Source organism: Copadichromis virginalis, linkage group LG7 (assembly GCF_057382275.1).
Source record: "Copadichromis virginalis isolate Kocher_CV1m ecotype Utaka linkage group LG7, C_Virginalis_male_GT1.1, whole genome shotgun sequence".
NCBI classification, from domain to species: domain Eukaryota; kingdom Metazoa; phylum Chordata; class Actinopteri; order Cichliformes; family Cichlidae; genus Copadichromis; species Copadichromis virginalis.
Window position 1 is genome coordinate 38,698,518 of NC_140624.1, and position 21,632 is coordinate 38,720,149.

The 21,632-nt window shown below is 37.9% G+C and overlaps 2 protein-coding genes across 7 annotated transcripts; one reads left to right on the plus strand and one right to left on the minus strand.

Annotated features, from left to right (window-relative positions):
• On the plus strand, positions 1 to 13,051 carry rassf6 (Ras association domain family member 6). Of its 6 annotated transcripts, none has more exons than XM_085463314.1 (12): positions 1 to 161; positions 5,059 to 5,185; positions 5,925 to 5,999; positions 6,178 to 6,256; positions 8,467 to 8,627; positions 9,066 to 9,157; positions 9,411 to 9,610; positions 9,695 to 9,796; positions 11,488 to 11,539; positions 11,629 to 11,747; positions 11,891 to 11,988; positions 12,429 to 13,051. In XM_085463314.1, the coding sequence occupies exons 3-12, from the start codon at positions 5,941 to 5,943 to the stop codon at positions 12,502 to 12,504; spliced, it is 1,038 nt and encodes a 345-aa protein (XP_085319440.1). In that variant the 5' UTR covers positions 1 to 161; positions 5,059 to 5,185; positions 5,925 to 5,940; the 3' UTR covers positions 12,505 to 13,051. The 6 variants fall into 6 exon arrangements, with proteins under 6 accessions (XP_085319440.1, XP_085319442.1, XP_085319443.1 ...); XM_085463316.1 differs by having other exon boundaries at positions 5,928 to 5,999; XM_085463317.1 differs by lacking the exon at positions 5,059 to 5,185.
• A 2,424-nt stretch (positions 13,052 to 15,475) lies between these two features.
• On the minus strand, positions 15,476 to 21,122 carry LOC146705588 (cystatin). The gene is made up of 5 exons (XM_085463321.1): positions 21,025 to 21,122; positions 20,639 to 20,871; positions 17,047 to 17,198; positions 16,848 to 16,949; positions 15,476 to 16,659 (listed from the first exon to the last, which is right to left on the minus strand). The coding sequence occupies exons 2-5, from the start codon at positions 20,724 to 20,726 to the stop codon at positions 16,564 to 16,566; spliced, it is 438 nt and encodes a 145-aa protein (XP_085319447.1). The 5' UTR covers positions 20,727 to 20,871; positions 21,025 to 21,122; the 3' UTR covers positions 15,476 to 16,563.
• Positions 21,123 to 21,632: the final 510 nt, after the last annotated feature.

The window sequence follows — 21,632 nt, forward strand, 5'->3', positions numbered from 1 at the left end:
AACCAGCTGCTGTGGGGTGCTACACACGCTCACCTCCTGCCACATGCACCGTACTCTGGACCTCCTACCACAAACACACATGTACATTATGCACACATGAGAGCTCGAATATGGAGTGAACTTGCTTCATTCGATAGAAGATTAAAAGATACACTAGTCAGGTAAGAGGAAATTTACTTTTGGTACATCTTCACTTTATACTTTGGTTTGTTAAGGTGTTCTTTGCAGCTGTAAAAGAACCAAAGAGTGTCTGGCTTAACAAAATGGAAATGAAATGCGTTACACCTCTTGCTGAGCAACACTTGCCAGTCACATTAAGAAAATAAAAGACTGTAATAGTTGAATTCTTTATATTATTTGTATGAAAAGCATACTCATTCTATGTTAGCCACATGGGGTGGACACCAATGTCACAGACTAGAGCTCATGTGACTCGAGTCATACAGTAGCCTGATACAGCACAGTTTATCTGTAGGCTGGAGTAGAACAAAGCTTTGTCACAATGTTTGTCAAGTTTTGCAGCCCAGGTGCAAGAAACAACCAGAAGGTATATTAAAATGACATAATCAGGTCAAATCTAGGGAGAAACAAAGAGCAAGGGCTATGTATGAAGACAGTCAGATACAGAAAGGAGTGGCAAAATGGGGAGGAGCAAAAAGTAAAGTAAAGGAAGTAAAACAAATACATGGATGTGTGTTTGTTTTCTTTGGCCTCATTCCGTTTTTATAGAACCACAGCTGACAATCTGAAAAAGGCTTTTAGTGCATACACACACAAAATCATCTGTTCAACCTCCAGATAACATCGTACTAAAAGTAAAGTGAAGCAGTCAACTGTGGCACTGAATTGTGTGAAGTGTATATGCCAAAGAGTTGTAAAAGTTTCCGAGTGATTATCGCATGCTATCAGAACATATGCCCTCTCAAAATATAAATAAATAAATAAATCTATTTCCTGATGGCTTGTTTAGCGGATTAGCAGAGAGAGGGCTGTAAAGTGTTCACCTACAGTGGGATTTTTACTCACCACTAGCCTCTTGAGAGAACATAAATATATGCCATGGTTCTATTCAAACGTCACATTTGATGCTGGCGATTTCTTTCTTCTTTTTTTTCTTTTTTTTTTTTCTGCAAGCAAGATTTACAACTTTAAAGGTCACTTGTCTTCCAGTGGATGTCCACCCTCAAAGCATGCTTTGTATAGACTTTAAGAGTCAACTTTTGATTATAATATGCAAAATATTTTTAAATGAAGAATTAATTCTAAAAATGTATAACTACATTGTAACAAAATGCAAAAAACAAAATTATTTAAAATAATTACATGTTTGTGAATACACTATAATACTGTGAATGTGGATGCTGTGTGAAATGGTGATAAATTGCTGTGCATTCTTTATATTCTTCAGTATATATACAGTAGTTGTTTCCTTTATATTACAAAGGCTTATAAGAGGTCAGTGAAAGAGCTCACATTATTATATGCTAGAGCTTAAATTCTCTGCAGCTTACTACCACGTATCACGTTTTTATGACTAGAAACTGTTCTTGTCGATCACATTAGTGCTGTGATTTCTTAAAGCAAATACCATTGGAATGATTTAACCTTTGCATACTGTTCAGGACAAATTTGGACCATTTCAAGATTAAATATAAAAATAAAATACTTCAAAATGTCTAAATGTCATTCTTTTAGCCTGAAGAGTGGCTTGAGAAGTATTGCCATGGCACAGATACAAGGTCTGAAATATAGTTGGATTATGGAGGTCCAAAACCCAGTTAGGCCTTTCTGTGTGGAGTTTGCATGTTTGACCAATTCCAGAGCACTTGGGTTATTCTGGCTTCCTCTCACAGTCCAAACACATACCTGTTAGTTTAATTGATAATTCTAAATTGGGCTTTTGTATGAGATATTGCTTGAGCTGCACTAAAGTGATATATATATATTAATTTTAAATGGTTAAAACAAAACTTGTAGCTAAAAGTGATTTGAGTGGTCACAAAGAACAGAAAGGTTATATATAAATGAAAGTACATCCTGTGCTTGTTTGTGCTGTGTAACTACAAGCACAAATATCCTCAATGCGAGGAAAAAATCTAAAAATAAACAAATAAGAATATTTTTATACCGCGCAAACTGAGATTAAACTAACTGAGAGCTAAGATTAAAACAGAGCTCATAAGTGGGGTGGTGGGATGATAAGATTAGAAAGGCACGTGACTTACCAATGCTTTGAATGCACAGACTAGTTTGCAAAAGGCAAGTTTTTGTTTTTTTGTTTTTTGCTTTAAGATTTAATTATAAATGTTTTTTTGTGAAACAAGTGAAGACAATGATTAATGCTTATAATAGTTCAACACGGTTATATTTGTTCTTGCGATTTTCACTCTCAGTAAAAAATAAATTACTATGCTTGTAATGGCTAAATCTCTTAGGTGAGATGATGTTCTCAAAAATGAGCGTTATTAGATTTAAAAAATGAAACACGTATTAATCTTAACAGGCAATTTATACATTCTAAAAAGAGTTGCTGATTAAAATTTGTTGGAAACCCTAAACTCTGCATGTTTAAGAGGGAAAACATACAAACTGCTGGAGTTAACTCAAACTCGTAAGCTGGAGTCAGCATGATGAGCGTGATAATACTTTTTTTAAAAACAATTTCAGCAAACATTATTATAAAAGTACATTTGCTCTGTGCCATGTACTTTAGTACTTCATTCACACAAACATGCCCACCTGGGAGTTGTTACATAGCCCCTGGATTTTCAAATGAACTCTAACTCCAAGCTTCTATCACTATGATAACCATTATTATTGTAATTAGTAGGAGGAGGAGTTGTAGTAGTAGTAGCACACGGTTATAAATAATTTCCCCCAGGGATCAATAAAGTATTCTGATTCTGATTCTGATTCTGATAAACAACCTACTTAACATCACAAAGACAAAGGAACTGATTATGGACTTTAGGAAGCAGGCTCCTCCTCCTAACCCTGTCACCATCAGAGGGGCTGATGTGGAGATAGTTGAGGACTACCGGTACCTGGGGGTACACTTGGATTGTAAACTGGACTGGACCAAGAACACCAATGCTATCTTCAAAAAAGGGCAGAGTCGGCTTTTCCTACTGAGGCAACTCAGGTCCTTCAATGTTGGTAGGAAAATGCTGACCATGTTCTACCACTCGGTGTTGGAGAGCGTCGTGTTCTTTGCAGCTGTGTGCTGGGGAAGTGGGGTGAAGACAGCTGATGCCAACAGGCTGAACAAACTGATTAGAAAGGCTGGTTCTGTCCTGGGTGTCAGACTTGAGAACCTGGAGGAGGTGTCTGAAAGGAGAATGCTAAAAAAGCTTGTTTCTATCATGGACAACCCCTCCCACCCCTGAACGCCCCCATGATGGACCATCGGAGCAAACGCAGCAAAAGACTCATTGCCCCGAAATGCAGAACTGACCGCCATAGTAAATCCTTTGTACCGGGGCAATAAGAATAACTCTTCCTCACTCTGTAGGTGATTTTCCTGAGACGATTACCAATGTTATTCTGTTCCCTTCCAGACCGTGCAATATTACCCAACAGTACCTTATTGAATATTTGTTTCATCCCCCCATCATACGCTGCTACTCCCTTTATTCTATTGCACAATACTGTCACTTTCTAGAATCGCCAGCATTGATAGTTACGTTATTTATTCACCAGGATATAGTTTTGTTTTTTTGGTTTTTTTGCCTGTCCCGTTTGGCTCTTTTGCCATCAGAATTATTGTCTAAAGGCAAAGAAAGATGCCCGACGGATTTACTTTACCAAATTGACCATCCCAGCCTTGCCGTAATGGTCCATTTGATTCACCTTTTATTGTTTATTTTATTTTCACTTGCTGAATACGGGACAGACTTGACTGGAGGAAAGAAGGGGAGAAAGAAAGAGGGAAAGAGAAACAGCTGAGAAGAGGGATGGGGGAGAAGGGCAAAAAACAAAAAACAACAGAACGGGCAGAAAAAAAAAGAAAAAGAAAATGCATCTATCGATCACCTGGATCACCTGTTGAGAAAGAAAAAAGAAAACAAGCAGAAGAGAACAAGAGTAATAGAATAAACAACATCACAATGATATATGGGAATATGACAGTAAATACTAAATGTTAAACATTATTGTGCAGCACATAAGATCAACAGAACACAGTGTGCTTTGAGGTAGGAGCCAAAAAGGGTGTAGTTTGTGGGTGTGATCACCCATGTGTACACCTGTGAGCATGGACGCGCTTGTTTTGTTTTAAAAGGTTCCTTCATGTAATGATCTGCTAGAGCAGGGGTGCCCAATCCCAGTCCTCGAGAGCTACTACCCTGCAGCTTTTAGATGCATCCCTACAACTCCCTGAATCAAATGAATGGCTTGTTATCAGGCCTTTGCCAAACACGAAGAGGTAATCAAACCATTTGATTCAGCTGTGTTGGAGTAGGGATGCATCTAAAAGCTGCAGGACGGTAGCTCTCGAGGACCGGGATTGGGCACCCCTGTGCTAGAGGGTGTGGGGAGCCACAGCCCCGTCCTCCAGGGCGTGAAGCAGGTATGGAGGAGATCAAAACTCCAGACATCCAGAGGCCCTCAGAACACAAGGATATAGTTATATATATTACTTGTTAGAGTTATCTGATACTATGTCTTGCACTAGCCTACTGTATATTACTGTACACTACTATTCTTATTGTATATATTGTATATCTCATGTCTTATTCATCTGTTCCTCTGTCTCTCCTGCTGCTTTGAGCATATACATGACAAAAGAATTTCCCTCGGGATAAATAAAGTTATTCTTATTATTATTATTATTCTTAAACATAGTGTTTTCTATCAGAAAAGAGTAAAAAAGAGTCTTTACTGATTCTTTGATATATTAGGGATTGTACATTGTGCTTTACTGTTACAGTGCCTAAATGCAGTTTTACATTAAAGTTTGTTGCCAGATTCAGTCAAATCTTCATGTGCACATGAGATACAAATACCAACGTTTTCTGTAGAAACTGCGTGCTTAAAGTTTTGTTATTGTTATTGTTGTAGCTGGCACGTCTCCCTGTGCAAGAGGAAACAGTCAGTCAGAAAGAGGAGTGCCGTGGCTTCTGGTATGACAGCTGCTGAATAACTGAGATATTACTTACCAGCAAACAGGCTGAGGCAGAGAAAACCGGTAAGAATGAAAGAAATAGGCATATATGACTGCTGTTTTCAGACTGCTGGGAGTTTTTGCAGGATTCCAGAAAATAACAGGAGAAAGAAGTTTTTGCTTTTTTGTTTTTTAAATGAGGCAACATGAATATTCCAGCAGTCCTCTTTGTCGGTCACAGACTTCGGCGTCTCTGACCAAAGAATAAACAAATGGTTAGGTCTACACTGTCATCACGGGTTGCTGGGTGGAGTGCTGCTATAAAATCTCTTAGAGACGAGCACAAAAAAGAAAGTAAAAGAGTGAAGGCATGTTAGAGAGAGAGAGAGAGCAAGAGAAAGAGAGAGGGATAAATATAACACATCAGAGAGAGAGACAGAGAGACTGGAAAGAGATATTTAAAGCACAGAAGGAAGAAAGAGGCAGACACAAAGACAGTGAGAAGAGAGGATAGCTCTGACTCACCATGTTAGAGGAGGTAAGACTCGTTTTATTTAATTTGTTCTTAGAAACACTGACAGCTGGTTGAGGATTGTAGAAGTGCACTGTAGCTCCCAGTGTCTTTCCTTGCTCAAGTTGCTCATAATGCTGGTTAACTATTTTTATGGAGCCATATGCACTACTACGCAATACTGTTCAACAAGTTGGCAGCATCTGGTGTTAGTCACCTGATTTTACATGCAAGCTTACACGTATATGTTTGAGGGTTTTTTTTTTATAAAGTTTTCATTAACTTTATAAAATTGTTTGTTTGTTTTCACAGCAGTAGATGACCAGACATGAATGAAGCAGCTCTCCTCCCAGTCATCAAGGCAGGGAATGGGCGAACACTGTCCAGGTGAGTTACTTTGTATACTAAATGTCATTTATGCATTCTGTATTTCATGTTCCCTTAAGTGGTTCCAAATAATCTGACAAAGAATGCAACATATAAAATAATAAACTAATAAATATGACCTGAACATTGTCGGGCTGTGCTGTGCAAAACCTTGCATTTAGTTTTTTATTAATTTTAGAGCGGAGTTTCTCTCCCTGTTTAATACCTACAACTGCTTCCTGAAGGACCAGACTCAACTTCGCCTCACTTACGCTCAGGTATGATTTAATAAGAATTTGAAATAGGTTTCCCTTTTGTTTCCCAATTCTTGGGATATTCACATTGCTAGTTAGTTAATTAATAGGTAATATACAAAAGCACCATGATTCAATGGTTAGTGCTTTGGCTTCCTGGGGTCAAATGCACCTGCCTGTTTAGGCCTGTCTGTGTGGAGTTTGCATGTGTGTGGGTTCTCTCACACTACTCTGACAGAAAAAGATTGTTTGTCCTTGTCTGTGGTAGCCAATAGACTGCAGACCCGAGGCCTGTACTTCAGTGTTAATCCTGGGTTTTTAGTACTGTGAAGGTGGATCACTTCTTACAGGTGTAGATTGTAGCTTACACTGCTAGCCTAACCTGCTCAGGAGCAGGTTATGTTCCACATCATAGATCAACAGGTATTTAACCACCACCTACTAGCCAGTTTTTCCTGAAAATAGCGTCACCATTCCTGGAAGATCTCCCAGACTTCTTTGCACAGAAAGCAGGTGGGCCTAAAGTTCAAGTAGTTTCTCCGTGTTTCCCCATTGAGCATCAGTATTAAATATAGATTCCTATGCACAAATTTATTCCTTGGTTTTCTGTTTTCCTGTTCACAGTGAACAAATTTAAAACAGTGTTATTATTCTATAAACTTTAATTTATAGACCTAAAACAAAGCACCCATTTGTACTTGCTGCTCTTACTGCGTATTGCATTTGCTTGTAGAATAAGCCTATTTTTTATATTTATTTATTATTTGCTTGTTTGTTTCATAGATCATTAAATAATAACCAATTATAATCCATTAGATTCCCCCATGACATAATGATAGAGCTGTAATTTTGATAATTCTGTTGTCTCATGCAGTCTCCAACTTTATAGCTATATGCAGTCCCGATCAAAAGTTTAAGACCACTTGAAAAATGGCATAGTTGAAAAATTTTGCATAGTTGGATCTTAACTAGGTTTCAAGGTTCCCACTGAAAAAGGCTGTTTTAGAGTTGATCAAAAGTTTAGGACCAAACCTCCCCAAAACAAACCTGTAAACCCCACCAAAACAGAAATCAAAGTTTCAAACATGAACTCAGTATCGAATAGCTCCACCGTTATTGTTGATCACTTCAAAAAATTGTTGTGGCATGCTTGATGCAAGCATTTCCTTGAGGTGAGTGGGAACATTTCTCCAAGTGGTGAAGACAGCTGCATGAAGGGCATCTATTGTCTGGAACTGCTGTCCAATTTTATAAACTTCCCTTGCCATCCATCCCCAAAGGTTCTCAACTGGATTTAGATCAGGGAAACACACAGGATGGTCCAAAGAGTGATGTTATTCTCCTGGAAGAAGTCCTTGTCCTGTGGGTGTTGTGTACTGTAGCGTTGTCCAGTCGTTACCACGCAGACGAGGGCCATGAGGGATGCTCTCTGCAGCATCTGGATATGGTCAGCAGCCGTTTGACACCCCTGCATCTCCTGAAGCTCCATTGTTCCACTGAAGGAAAAAGCACTCCAGACGTTACGATGCCCCTTCCACTATGGCGTATAGAAAAACATCTCAGGTGGGATCTGCTTGTCATGCCACTAACGTTGGAAACCATCAAGACCATCAAGGTTACACTTTTTCTCATCAGAGAATAAAACTTTCTTCGACCTTTCAATGTCCCATGTTTGGTGCTCTTTTGCAAAGTCCAAACAGTCAGTTCTGTGGCTTTCAAGGAGACGAGACCTTTGAAGACCTTTTCTGTTTGTGAAGCCCTTCAGTTTCAGATGCCATCTGATGGTTATCGGGCTGCAGTCGGCACCTGTAATGGCCTTAATTTGGGTCAAGGATCGTCCAGTGTCTTGACGGACAGCCAATTGAATTCTCCAACTCCGTGCTGGTGAAATTTTGGGGTCTTCCACTTGAGTTTTTTGTTCCATAACCCTCAGGATCACTTAGGAAATTCCAAATGACTGTCTTACTGCGTCCCAACTCGGCAGTGATGGCACGCTGCAAGAGACCCTGCTTATGCAGTTCAACAACCCGACCATGTTCAAAAAGGGAAAGTTTTTTTTCCTTTGCCATCAGAACAACATGACAGTGTGACTACCTGACAGAAAATCCACATTTTTGTACAGATTTGGCCTTTTAAAGGCATGTGGTCTTAAACTTTTGATTGGGACTGTATCTAGCCATATAGCTAATAGTGAAGCTTGTTTTAACATGTCTGTGTATGTGTTTCTGTAACAGGAAGCAGATGGCACGGTGGTGGTGGAAGGCATGCTGAATATCTGCTGGGGAGTACGGAGACCAATCAGGCTGAAAATACAGGATGACAAGCAAATGTTTCCATTTGTTCCTAAGACCTCTCCAGATCCCACCAGTCCAGTCAGCCCACTGGAAAGCAAGAGGTTAACATCAAATTTTGTACAATATTTTTAGTACTGGTGGGAAACAGTGGCTCTGTGGTTGCCACCATTGCCTCACAGCAAGAAGATCCTGAGTTTGCCTCCACCATCTGACCGCGGGCTTTGCATGAGCTCCCTGCGTCTGCATGGGTTCTCCCGAGGTACTCCAGCTTCTTCCACAGTCCAAAGACATGCAATTGATGCGGTCAAGTTAATTGGTGACTCTAAATTGGCCATAGGTGTGAAAGTGAGTGCGACTGGTTGTCTGTCTCTCTCTGTTATCTCTGCTTAAGATTGGCAACCTGTCCAAGGTGTACCCTGCATCTCAACCAGTGGTAGCTGGACTAGGCTTCAGCTCACACGCGACCCTACTGCATGACTACAGTAGTTATATAGCTAAAGTGTTTCAGGTTTTGTTTTCATAGTCAATCTTTCTTTCAGAGGAATGTCACGATGGGGAGAATATGTTGACCTTCACCAGATAGATGAGATGGTTGAGACACCACAGGAAACAATCAAAAACCCTTTACCAGGTGAACGCTTTTTTCTCTTCACTATCTCTGTCATTTCTCAAAAATGCTATCTTAACCATTAAATTAGAGTATATTATAGATATTGTTGGACATAAAATCTTGGCTTATGGATTATCATCAAATCTTATTGTTAGCTTTAGTTGAATGTTATGTCTACTTGTTTACACACATTTAAAACTGTCTTGTTTATTGTAGTTACACCATATGTTGAATGTGAACCTTTTTTCTCTGGGGGTGTTTGCACAATCTAAAGGACCACCTGTTTATGAGACCTCAACCCTGCGCCCTCCAAAGCAGAAGAATCCAGAACAGGAAGCAGAGTCCAACCTGTTCCGCTGTATGAGTGATGCCTCGCTGGTTAAAAGAAGGAGGAGCACAGGAAAGTCAGCAGCTCAAAGAGAAAAAGAAAGGCAGCATCGCTTTTCAATCAATGGCCACTTCTACAATTACAAAGTGGGTTTCTGCTTAAAACTGCCCTCAGGGCTTGTTTTCTTCATCATGAGTTTAAGGTCAGTGTTGTTTCACTCTGTTCCACAGACCTCGATCTTCACTCCGTGCTTTGGTACACCAACTAAAGTTTGTATCTCTAGCAGAATGACCACAAACCAAGTCATTGAACAGCTGCTGCACAAGTTCAAGGTAAGTTTGGTGCCAGAGGGCTGGTACAAAAAATTGTTGTAATTTATTTTGTGTACATGCAAGTGCTGTGAAAAAAAGGATTTTCACCTTCTTGAGTTTTTAAAGGTACAGTAAGTCTATGAGGTTTTTAATAGACAAAACCCCAATTTTGAACACACACACACACACACACACACATATATATATATATATATATATATATATATATATATATATATATATATATATATATATATATATATATATATATATATATATATACATATATATATCTTGATTAGTGTGTAATTAAATCTTTTAAGAAGCTGATTAAACGTAGAAATAATGCATTAAAAAGACTTTGTTGTGAGCACCATTTGTGGATGTTGCGATGTTGCGGCTATCTTGAATACAGTGTCCAACATGGGTATCACCAGTCCATCCTTTTATGCATGTGACTAGAGACCAGGCACACATATAATGCACCTCATAACTTTTCATTCAAAGGTCACAAATAACTTACACACTGTACCTTTAAATACAAAATGCAGTTTTTAAATGATGATTTCATTTATTCAGGAGGGAAAAAACAGCAACCCAAACATATCTCTGCATCGTCCCCTCTTGTTAAATCATTAATTTTTTATTTATTTTTTTTGAATGCTCATGTTCATTTTCAGCAGCCACACCCAGGCCTCATTACTGTCAGACATGTTGAATCAGGTAATCGCTTAAATAGAACCTGTCTGAGAAAATTTAAACGGGCTAAAGGAGCTCGGAAAGCGACACACATTGCCTAAACCTAACTTACTTGAGAACAGATAGGAAACAAAGTCAGTGACATCTCAGTATGGAAAGGGTTACAAAGCCATTTCTAAGGCTTTGGGATTCCAGTGAAACAAGGTGATAGCCATTATCCACAAAGGGAGAAAACTTGGAACACTGGGGAAACTTCCCAGGACTGGCCGCCCTACAAAACTTACAACATGAACTCATTCGGGGCATAACAAAAGAACCAGCTTTATATCCTGTTACATCAAAAAAGAACATTATACCAACAGACAATGGTGATAGTGCGATGCTCTGTAGTTACTCACAGAGCAACTACAGAGCACAGAGCAACAGAGCAACTCCAGGTCCTTGCTGCTCTAGGACCTGGATTACTTCTTGTAATTAACGGAATCATGAATTCCTGAAGGAGAGGTTTGGATAGCTTTTGTCCCTTAAAAAAATGAAATCATGATCTAAAAATTGTAGTTTATATTTGCTCAGGTTACCCTTAAATGAAAATTATGAACGCAAATGAATATTAAAATTTGCTTGATGATCTGAAATAAATGAGTGTGACAAATATGCAAAAATCCAAGAAATTAGGAAGGAGTCAAAAAAAAGAAATCACAGCACTGTTTAGGGAGGGAGGTACACTATATTGGCAAATGTATTTAGTCACCCATATCAATCACTGAATCCAGGTGGTCCAATCACTTCCAGGGCCTCTGGTGGGTAAAATCCAGTCACTAGGCACATAGAGTTCTTCTACAAACATTTGTGAAATAATGGGTTGCTCTCAGGGTTGCAAATATCTTATTATACCTCATGGATTAAGCATGGGATGTAAATAATGTATAGTCAGAATTCATCAAACCATAATAACTTCATCCAAAAAAAAATATGTATATATTTATATATTTCTTTGGCTGTATGTTCATCAGATACAGAACGATCCCCAGGAATTTGCTCTCTACTGTCTTCATCAAAGTGGAGGTGGGTTCATCTTTTCCACAAGAAATGCAATAATTAGACATAGCACAAGAAAATGCTGCACCAATGTGGCACTTGTGTGCTTTGTCCAGAAAAAAGGAAGCTGAGTAACACAGACCAGCCGTTATGGGAGCGCACACTGCAGGGACCCTCTGATGACATCATGAAGATTTTTTTGATGGATGCAGATGAAGAGGAAGTTAGTGATGATGTGAGTGTAGTAGCCATGCCTTAACTTATGGTAACATAATGTTACCCTTTAAGTGTTTTAAGGTACCTTCATTTACTTCTAATAAGGAGTTTTCTGCTTTTTTATTTGTTGCAAACTATATGGTAACATATTTTTCTTTGCAGGTAGCTCAATATCTGAACTTAGAGCTTCCAATCCTTGAAAAAGTTTTACAGAAACTCAAAGACGAGGAGAACAGAGAGATACAAACGATTGAGAACAAGTTAGTATACAATTTTATTTGCTTAAACGCTCTTGAAATGCTTTCTCACGAGTGCAATTAAGTTTTGAAAATAGAGAATATAAATAAAGAGCCTAACGGTGCGTGTTTTACCACTTATGCATGACTACATCTTCCTTTACACCAGTCAAAAAGATGTGCATAACCAACATTCACCAGTATAAAAACTGTAGTAACGTTTGAGGTCAGGTGGTGGCGCCAATATTTAAACTTTCTCATTTATTTTTTGCTTATGGTGTCTGTATCTCTCTCCTAATCTATCTATCTATCTATCTATCTATCTATCTATCTATCTATCTATCTATCTATCTATCTATCTATCTATCTATCTATCTGTCTGTGTGTGTGTGTGTGTGTGTGTGTGTGTGTGTGTGTGTGTGTGTGTGTGTGTGTGTGTGTGTGTGTGTGTGTGTGGGTGCCAGGTACAAACACCAAAAGAGAGTCCTGTCCAATATGTTAAACTGTAAGATGTCACGTCCCATTGAGACCAGTGTCTAACAACTCACCTGATTTCCTAAAACAAGATTCAACATTCAGTACAGCACCATTTCCATGTTCAACGATGAAAGATCTACAGAAATATGAGGAATTCTTTTCCCTTGTTTTTTTTTTCTTCACGCACTCTTTAATGTTATAATTCTGAATCTCTGATACATAATAAAGATGAACAATTTGGGATATGAAGCACGAGGCTGGTGTATATCCCATACAAAAATATATCATCCTTCCAGTCTTATGTGTCTTTTTCTATTTTAAACTGTAAAATAAATTAAAGATGCAAATGTAAGTTGCTGCCAGAAATTGTAGTTCACTGTGTCTGTGAATAAATATGGGACCAGCATGGCCACGTCTGTTTGTGCTTTCTGTTTGCTATGTTTGAGTTATGTGTGCCACTGGAGCTTTTCAAGGGTTAATTGGACTCTGCTCAAGGTTTCTATTTTTTATCAATGATCAATGTATGTGTATATAGACTTTTGATAAAACTATATTGATTGTTAATCGTACCTGTGCATGTGCAATGACAATAAAGTTGAATTCTATTCTATTCTATTCTATTTACTCTTTTTTCTTGTACTTTGTTATTTTATATGTGGTTGAGTTGGATGGATTTTATTGCTGATTTCTGGTATTTATTTTCCTGGTTTGTAATAAAGTGTTGATTGGCTCAATGGAAATAGTTCTTGTGTGTGGTGTTCGTCAAATTTTAATCCAGACAAAACTTTCCTTGAGGCTTAGCATTTGCACGTTCCTCAGACTCCTGCATTTTCCTCTCTACGTAGTTTTCCCAGTGTGTTTCTATCTCTTCCATGAGAGTCTGCATAATACTTTGTACTTACTGTAGGCCCCTGTTATTTTGTTTCTCTGCCTCCACCCTTTTTTTTATTTGTTTGCCTTCATCTGAACCTCTCAAAGTGGCTGGTGGTTAATTTGTCACTTAGTCACTCTGTGCAGCCAAACATCGTTCCAAAGATGCCACACATGACAGGTTGAAAGTGGGGGAAATATGTCTAAGATGAATCATAAAATGATGAAAATGCCACTTTAATTAAATATAGCAATCATCAACAATGGTACAAACAAGATGACAAAGAGTGAATGCAATAATAAGCTACTTTAGGGGACAGATAATAGGAAAACTGGATGACAGGAGATAAAACCAGTAAATAAAAGTCCTCTCTCATTTTGCTTCTCTGTGTCTGTGTGTGAAAGATGGGAAAATGCTTACAGATGGAAAACTTTGTCTTAATAGTTAAATAATGAATGTGAAATGAGGTGAGCACTGCAGTTTAGAGGCAAAGACTTTGTAATGGCTTGCCAGCCCACCAGACAGCCTTATATTACTAAGCAATTTTCCTCCGCCATGATGAATGACTAAATGAGAATAAACAGATGTTTTATTGTAGGATAGGGTTTCCATGTGCACCAGTTTCCAAATGGTAGACTTTTAAGAAATGGAAAATGAGTGTTCCCAGTGGCACAGTTTTGCTGTTCCATCATGAAGGAGATCCATAGATGTTAGCTGTGCAAGCCCCAGAAGAGGTTTTACATTTCTGTTTTTGAAAATTGGGTTTTACTCAAGAGGAAGAATGTATTCTTATCCACTAAATGCAACTTTTCATTTAGTTCATTCATTTAATTTTCTTTTTTATTTAAAAGAAAATCATACAAGTTTGTAGTTTTAACTGAGATGATATTGTACATGCAGAGCAAATATGTGATCTATGTAAGTGTCTGACAACTCTGGGTGTAAGCCACAAGTTTAAAGAGAGAGAGAGAGAGAGAGAGAGAGAGAGAGAGAGAGAGAGAGCATTTGATTATTAGTTGGGTTTATTAGCTCATTTAACTGCCCATTAACAAACATGCACAAATGTCTAACCAGCCATTCACATGATAGCAAGGTCAAACTGGTTCATCAGAATTGAGAAGAAAAGTAATGGTTTCTCATTCCAGATAGATGTACACCAATGATTACAGACACACACACCAATGATTACAGACACACGTGTGTGTGTGTGTGTGTGTGTGTGTGTGTGTGTGTGTGTGTGTGTGTGTGTGTGTGTGTGTGTGTGTGTGTGTGTATTTGGAGACATGGGCCTCTTCTTTCTTCTTAGACTGATCTTGCAGTAAGTAAACACGACATGAATCTTAGTTTGTATTAAAAAGCTAGTAAGATGGGACAATAAAAATGAAAACAAAAAAATGAAATTCTTCAATATTCATGTTTTATTTTACTGCTTAAGATTCATTTGTGTCTCTGGAGGTGCGTCCACAAAAGAAAGGTGATTGAATATTCTTATCATGGGTCTTTAACTCATTTTATGACTCCATGCTTCTTCATGGTGGATAACTGAATCATTTAATTTTAGACGTGAAGTTTGAGGACACTCAACATTTAGGCTTAATGTCTAAAATTCTGGCAGCAAACAAAGGTAATCTTTATTTATTCAAAACAAAATGTTTCAGCTGCATCCTTAACTGCCCATACCATGCCTGTGGGCAGTGGCTTACAACCTACAGTGTTATTTTGCATTAAAAGTTAATTATTATACATATTGGCTGCTCAGATGAGATTTATTTCAACTTGTTTGAGGTTAATGATTCCTCCCTTTATGGATTCAGATTTATCTTGAATCTAAGGAAGAAAAGGTTGCTAGTAGTTTCATTTATAAATCGAATTTCAGAACAATACCTAGAAAGTCTGACCATCCCATTATATTACATTTGGTTAAAATCTGATACAAAGGTCACAGAGATCTTGGACTGAAAACAGGACTGTCTCCAAAAATACCTCTGAGACAAAACAAGCTCATATCTCTGAAATGAACAATGATAACTGTTTCTGTTCTTTGTTCAATACAGAATGCATTCAACTTGCATAAACGGGATACTGCCAACTTACACACTATATGACTGCTCCTCTGTGATGTATCATAACTGTTTCAAGAAAAGTAGCAAAATGGTTTTGCTATTCTTTTTTTTTTTTTTCTAAAGAAGTACCTCTGTTTATGAGTGTAATGGTAGCTTGCCTAGCTGCTAACTGTTACATTATTTTCTACGTGGCAAGTTTCTGACTTCATCTCTTTGCATGTTGGTGTTGGGTGTGTATAGCGCTGTGGTAGCAGCATCTGAATCACATTACTCTTTAGCAGGAGAAAAATTAAATATACACTGAATTTTGGTTTATTCCTAGTTGTTGATGAATTTTAAGTGATGAAGTCATTTCTTAGGAATGACTTTGCATGAGTGCCTGGAGAAGAAACCATTACTGCCATTCCCGATCATTCTGTGCCAATAGGACAAACAGACAAAATGTCTAAGATTGATATAGAAAGGATCAATAAGTTGTACAAATGCAGTGAGTACAAAAGGCATGGAAGAGACAACCCACTGTTTCCTAAAATGTATAATGAAATGTGTTTCTCATTCCTCATGTATTTTTTCATTGGAAGATATTTCTACAGAAACAGGTGTAGGAGATGTTATTTCTGAATGTCAAATCATTCTAATGACTCAATTCCTATCCTTCTTTTCAGACATTTGACAGAGCATGAAGAGAGATTGACTTGTGAAAAACTTCATGACAAAATGTCTAATCAGCTGATTTAGCTATAAAACAACAACAACAACAAAAACCATCAGTTAGATAAACATGAATAAATCATGAACATTTTGACTCTTACCTGCATGCATATGATTGAGTCTATTCTAAATAGCCCACAGTAATAACTAAATAACTGAATCAAGTTGACATTTTGCACAAATGGCACACACATATTTTTTTTAAGCTAAAGTAAAATAGAAAAAGAAGGCATTTCAACCCATGAACCACAACCATGGTAAACCAAATTATAATTGCATTCTGGCAAACCTTTTTAATCTTTATTTCAAATTTATGATTTGTTCATTTTGAACAATCCTCCACATCCACCATGTTTAATGTGCTGCATTACATAGTATTGAAAATATATCTAAATTACAGAGACAGGAAATAAGAACACATAAATTTGCCATGGCAATAAGCCTACAAAAGCAATTCAAATTAAAGCTGTTCAAAGTTTAAACATTGTCTTTAACTTTCCTGCACTTTTGTTTCTGCAGCTCGTGTTTGTTGTTGTGGGGGTTGGACGTCACCACAAAGCGGCACTTCAGATGCTGTGAAAGAGGAAACAACAATGAGCATTACATGAGAATCAAAAGGGAGCATTTCTCTAGATTTCTGTTTTTAACTTAATATTTATTAATATTCAGCTTTTCACTTTTTTTGCTTTGGAAAAAAATATTGTTGAGAGACTTTACAAACTTTACAGACTTTTACAAATGCAGACAGAGAAAACATTCACCTTTTTCACAGCACTGCAGCCCTTCAAGTCTTGGTTTTCAGACTTGGGACACTTGGTTTTTCCCACGACTGCATCGATCTTATAGTCGATTGTATTGGTCACCTACAAACATCAGCATACATAAATGTATATTTTACGCTGTAGTGGGATTGCAATAGTAAAACGCTGATTCATTTTGTTTGTGAAAGCTGATTCTAACCTGACTCTGAGCATCAGTCACTTCAATCAATTTGAACATTTTCTTGCCCTTGGGCTTTTCATTGAACATCTTCACAGCATGTTGAGCTGCCTCCTGAACCTCGGCTGAATCTGGATTCCTTTTAACCCAGCCACCCAGAAGAGGCTTGTTTTCTTTGATGAAATTAAACACACGAAAACACACAAACATTTAATTTACACAATTTCATCAAGATATCACATCAATGATTAAAAAAATGATGAATGGATATTATTATGAGGATGCATTTCCTTATTGCACTAAACCGTGTGCCACTTAATGCATCTGCCAATTTAGGAAATTATTAAAAGTGCTTACCTTAGTAATCCTCTTATATCCTAATATTAACTTGGATCTGCTTTCATTTGCAAAGTCATACACTATGCCGAACTCCATATTTTAGTCCAGAAACCACAAAACCCTGCACTGAGCTGGTCTTATACTGCCAAACTACACTGACTTCTAGGCCAAACCAAGCATTGCTCATCAGAATCTGCTGTAAAGCCCTACATGGCTCCTGCCTACATATATATCAGCGCGACTGAGGTATTATATGCAGATGCAGCCGACTTCTCATCTTTTCACTGCTCCACCCTCTTACTTTAAATAAGAAGTGAGCTTCTGATGTTGTGGAGATTAAACTTTGGAATATTCTTCTTTGGCCTGTCAGATCAGCTGAATCAGTGTTTTGTTTCAAATCACTCCTGAAACTAATTTCTCGAGGCTGACTTTCTTTTAATCCTTCCCCCATTATTTTTCCCCTTAACGTACATCTATTTGAGTACTCGGTGAGTAAAACAATGGTTTTCATCTTAACAGATTTAGCAAGGAGTTGCCCTTAAAACACAAGTTAAAGTTATACGCAAGGAAAAATGCAATTTTGTCAGATGTATCACATTGCATTCCAAATTCTGCGTAAATTGCATCCATGCTGCAGATTTTACTGGACTATATATAATCTTCCTTACATACTAAGTACTGGTACTGAGTTTTCCTGATGGATTACTCGTTTATTATTTTTATTCCTTAACACTCTGCAGCTACAACTCCACCATGCCAAATTAAACAGCACTTGAACAAGAACATCTGTATCTGTGTTCTCTTTTTTTTTTTTTTTTTTTTTTTTGTGTCCCGTTTGGATCTTTAGCCATCAGAATTGTTGTCTTAAGGCCAAGAAAGATGCCAAGCGGATTTATTTTACCAAGTGGATCATCATGGCCTTGCCATATTGGTCCATTTGATTGACCTTTATTATAATTATGAATTTATTTTATTTTCAGTTGCTACAAACGGGACAGACATGACTGGGGGACAGGACAGGGAGAAAGAATGAAAGAAAGAGAGGGAGAGAAAGAAAAACAGAGGGGAGAAGAGACGGTGAGAGGGGGGGGGGAAGAAGAAAAAAAAAAAAAAAAAAAGCTCCGCCGGCAGCCAGCTGTGCCTGAGTGACCGAGCCCCAGGCCGAGAGGCCGGGGGCACCCCACCTCCGAAGTGGCCCGAGCGAGCCCCAGGCTCCAGGCCCCGATAAGCGGCCGTATCTGTGTTCTCACTAAGATAAACATGACTCACTGTAGCCAACCAGACTGCAGTACAGAGTCATCAAATATGGCGCCATTTTGGTGCCGTTTTGACATTCAAAGACTTACTAAGAGGCAAAATGTAAGCTCCCTGACTGTATGAATGGTTTTAAACAATGTTATTTATTACCATCCAAACTATTCTGACCATATTATGCCATGCTGAGAAATCTGTAATGCAAGAACTGACACAGAGACACTGAAGCTTCAGCTGTCACTACAACTGCTATTTTATTCAGCATTTGCACACATTCTAACACTTTGTTAGCCCAGTGCATAACTTCACTCGTGGTGCAACATCTCATTTCCACAACAACAACTGTAAGCCATTAAAGAACACAGTAGCATTGGAAGAAACAAGCGTATAACAGCTACGCTACCATAATAGCAAACACAATTCCCTTAAACTCCAACAAACACGACATCCAAAGGGCACAACAGAAGATCACATCTAGCCTCTCTCATCATGCCACAAAAAATATTTAATGACTATCATATCTTTTTCACTATTAGCATTCGTATTTTTCTGTATTTTGTCTTGTTATTACCCTGGGTTGGTATCTGCATTTTGTTATTGTATTTTTTCTTCATCATTTGTATAAAAAAATACAGATGTGTATATGCACATTTCATCTCATCCTTTCTTTAATGCTGCGATAGTAGGCAATTTACTATTACATGTTTTTCATTGTGGCTAAATGTCATATGAATACACAAAGTCAAAGTAGCTGAATTGCAAATGTTTTGTCTGACTCATTTCTAGACTGTTAGTCATGGTTCTGACACAGATGTCTACGCTCCAGTGCAGTCATTGTTATATACCTCCATTGTACTTTATAAGAATGGCTCCCATTTCAAGCCCAATGTTGTTTCTACTTTACTGTCACCACATGTTGAGGTACTAATCAGAATCCAAGAGACAGATTCTGTCGACCCATTTAAACTAATTTGTTGAAATAGATGGATGCCTCTCATAATGTATTTAGATGAAGTTTAAATTAACATAATAATATACTGGTGGCTGTTTTTATCCATGTAGGATTTGCATCTAAAGAGCAAGACTAATTCAGTTCTGTTCAACTGAGTTTTATTTATATAGCCCCAAATCACAACAACCAGCCAACACTGCATGCATGATCTGTTGGGTCTAAATGGGCACTGAATTGGGATCAGACAGGGAAAAGAAAAACAACCTTTTCTAGGATCAAGTGCATTTAAAATGGACTTGAAAGGAAATGTGTCCTATGGTTGGAAATCATGGACAGTATATCTTTATTGGGTTGCTTGATTGTACATGCTGACACTATGTACGCTGGGCAACACAAACTGGTTTTGGAGCAACATGATGCTGCCAACCAGACAAGATTTTGTTTTTCAACTAATCACTGCATGATTTACAACAGCATAACTAACTGTGTAATAAAACAGTCCTGTTGCTAAACTGGCCAGAACCCATTGTTACTCAGGACAAATGACATCCATCATCTGACAAAAATAGACAAACATGATTTCAACAAAATTCCAGCTGATCTCATACAGTTTTGTTAAAAGGACAGATGTTACAACATAGGGTTAAACATCTGCAGATCCCAGCTCTTTCACAAAGCATGTTGCTGGTGTTGGTTTTAAAATCAGTGCATACTTTAAGGAAACAATGAAATATTTTTTAACTAGATATTTATGTGATCTGCAAATATTTCACATATTAATTTTACACAGCTTCTTAACATTTTTGCAAATGTCCCTGTTGGAAAGTGATATTTTTTCATGAATTTATATATCCAGTGTAAGGCTCTTTTGAAGCACATTAATAAATACAGCCACTTCAGTTGTCATGAAACTTCACATTTAAAAAGAAATAATGTGCGTGTATTAGATAGTATTTCTGCAGTATTGCCCCCAAAATTTCAGAAGCTATTTTTTCTGGCTCGCTTGCCTGTGACATTACTCCACATTTGCTTTTGCTTCTTATATTTCTTATCGATATAATTACTTACCGGCTATGACGACTTTCTCCACAAGCTGATCTCCCAAGCCCAGCTGGATAACTGATAGGCATATCAGCAGTGACAATGGAAGAGACATCTTTATACACCAAACTCTGCTGTGCTCCTCACAAGAGAAAGACTGGTTTCCAGAAAAACACTTCAGATGAGCAGAATAATTTACTTGTTAACCAACTTGCAGATGTCCCACTCGATTTGGTCTGTCCAAGTCCACAAAGAGAGCACTTAAATGAGGACAGAGATAAAGAGGATTTACTCTAGAAATGAAACTTTAAATAATATAGCTGAAAGGAAAAAAGTACAAAGTACTATATATAATCCATATAGATTATCCATCCGTATAGTTTATGCTACAAAGAAAGTGGAAATATAAATACCTTTTTGTTAAAGAAGTTGAATACTGGTGAGTGCTGGAGCAACAGAGGGTGAAACAGAGAAATGTGAGGCAGGAGAGTGAAAGAGGGAGAGGGTGGCGTCAGTGAATGCCTGTGACTATTCAGCCTTTCAGCTGTGGCCTGTATAACAAGCCAGTGAAGACCACACCCAGCTAATACCACATATGACTGCATGCATAGATTTAACCTAGGGTGTGAATGCCAGAAAAGAAATATTCAAGTGGAAGAGTCAGTTCAGATAAGTGTCTGACGGGCATTGTTGTGTGTATGTGCGCGCTCTGTTGTTTCTCTTTGAATGCATCATGTGGGTGTGTAGTCTGTGTCTATTTAGATTTGCACATTTCCATCTTCTCATCTTGTTTTAAAGCACTGGATAAGCCACTTTGTGGAGATCCAACACAAGCCAGATGATGACATCAGTCGGCATACAGTGAGTAACAGTGAAAACCATGGCACACAGCAAAACCACAGCAGGTCCAAAATATCTCTTATCATGGAACAAACTGTTCTGAAAGTTTTGAATAGATTTGCCAATATAAGCAAGTGGAATATGCTAAGATTACTCACTTAGTGAGCAACACCAAGTAAAA

Coding starts and splice junctions, on each gene's coding strand:
- rassf6 (XM_085463314.1), top strand. CDS start 5,941: ATGAATGAAGCAGCTCTCCTCCCAGTCATCAAGGCAGGGAATGGGCGA. Junction 8,628..9,065: donor AGCCCACTGGAAAGCAAGAG/GTTAACATCAAA, acceptor TCTTTCTTTCAG/AGGAATGTCACGATGGGGAG. Junction 11,540..11,628: donor CTGTCTTCATCAAAGTGGAG/GTGGGTTCATCT, acceptor TGCTTTGTCCAG/AAAAAAGGAAGCTGAGTAAC.
- LOC146705588 (XM_085463321.1), bottom strand. CDS start 20,726: ATGTCTCTTCCATTGTCACTGCTGATATGCCTATCAGTTATCCAGCTG. Junction 16,950..17,046: donor TGACTGATGCTCAGAGTCAG/GTTAGAATCAGC, acceptor TGATGTTTGTAG/GTGACCAATACAATCGACTA. Junction 16,660..16,847: donor GCTGCAGTGCTGTGAAAAAG/GTGAATGTTTTC, acceptor CCTCTTTCACAG/CATCTGAAGTGCCGCTTTGT.